Source organism: Sinocyclocheilus anshuiensis, unplaced genomic scaffold (genome assembly GCF_001515605.1).
Source record: "Sinocyclocheilus anshuiensis isolate Anshui unplaced genomic scaffold, SAMN03320099.WGS_v1.1 scaffold1230, whole genome shotgun sequence".
NCBI lineage: Eukaryota > Metazoa > Chordata > Actinopteri > Cypriniformes > Cyprinidae > Sinocyclocheilus > Sinocyclocheilus anshuiensis.
The window spans coordinates 1,100,964-1,101,360 of NW_015558637.1; the positions used below are offsets into that span (position 1 = coordinate 1,100,964).

At 41.8% G+C, this 397-nt stretch overlaps 1 protein-coding gene across 1 annotated transcript in view; it reads right to left on the reverse strand.

Moving 5' to 3' along the window:
- LOC107680843 (protein kinase C and casein kinase substrate in neurons protein 3-like) overlaps positions 1-397 on the reverse strand; it is a 22,236-nt gene that overhangs the window by 3,637 nt on the left and 18,202 nt on the right. The window contains exons 9-10 of the mRNA XM_016476894.1: positions 159-238; positions 1-62 (exon numbers count right to left, since the gene is read on the reverse strand). Coding sequence (XP_016332380.1) covers positions 1-62; positions 159-238 — 142 coding nt within the window. The remainder of the gene's footprint in view (positions 63-158; positions 239-397) is intronic.

Genomic DNA, 397 nt, shown 5'->3' on the forward strand with positions numbered 1-397 from the left:
GTTCATCATGCCTCTGCACCAACCCTGATCATCCTCATCCTCGATCTTCAGAAACTCCTCACCTGAACACACACAAACATAAAGCGTCAGAGGCGTTACACGTACATCATACAGACACATAATATATGAATACACAAACACAAACAAGGGCAGCTTACCTGCTTTGAAGGACAGTTCATCCGTCTCCTGTCCAACGTAGTCATAGAGAGCTCTGACTCTCACTCCTCCAATCATTACACTGAGACGAGGAGGGAAAACAGACAGTCACTAAAATAAGCCCCTTCTTAAAGGGGTCCTATTATGCTTTTTCACTTTTTCAACTTTAGTTAGTCTGGAATGTTGCTGTTTGAGCATAAAAAAGATCTGCAAAGTTACAAAGCTCAAAGTCCAATTCAAA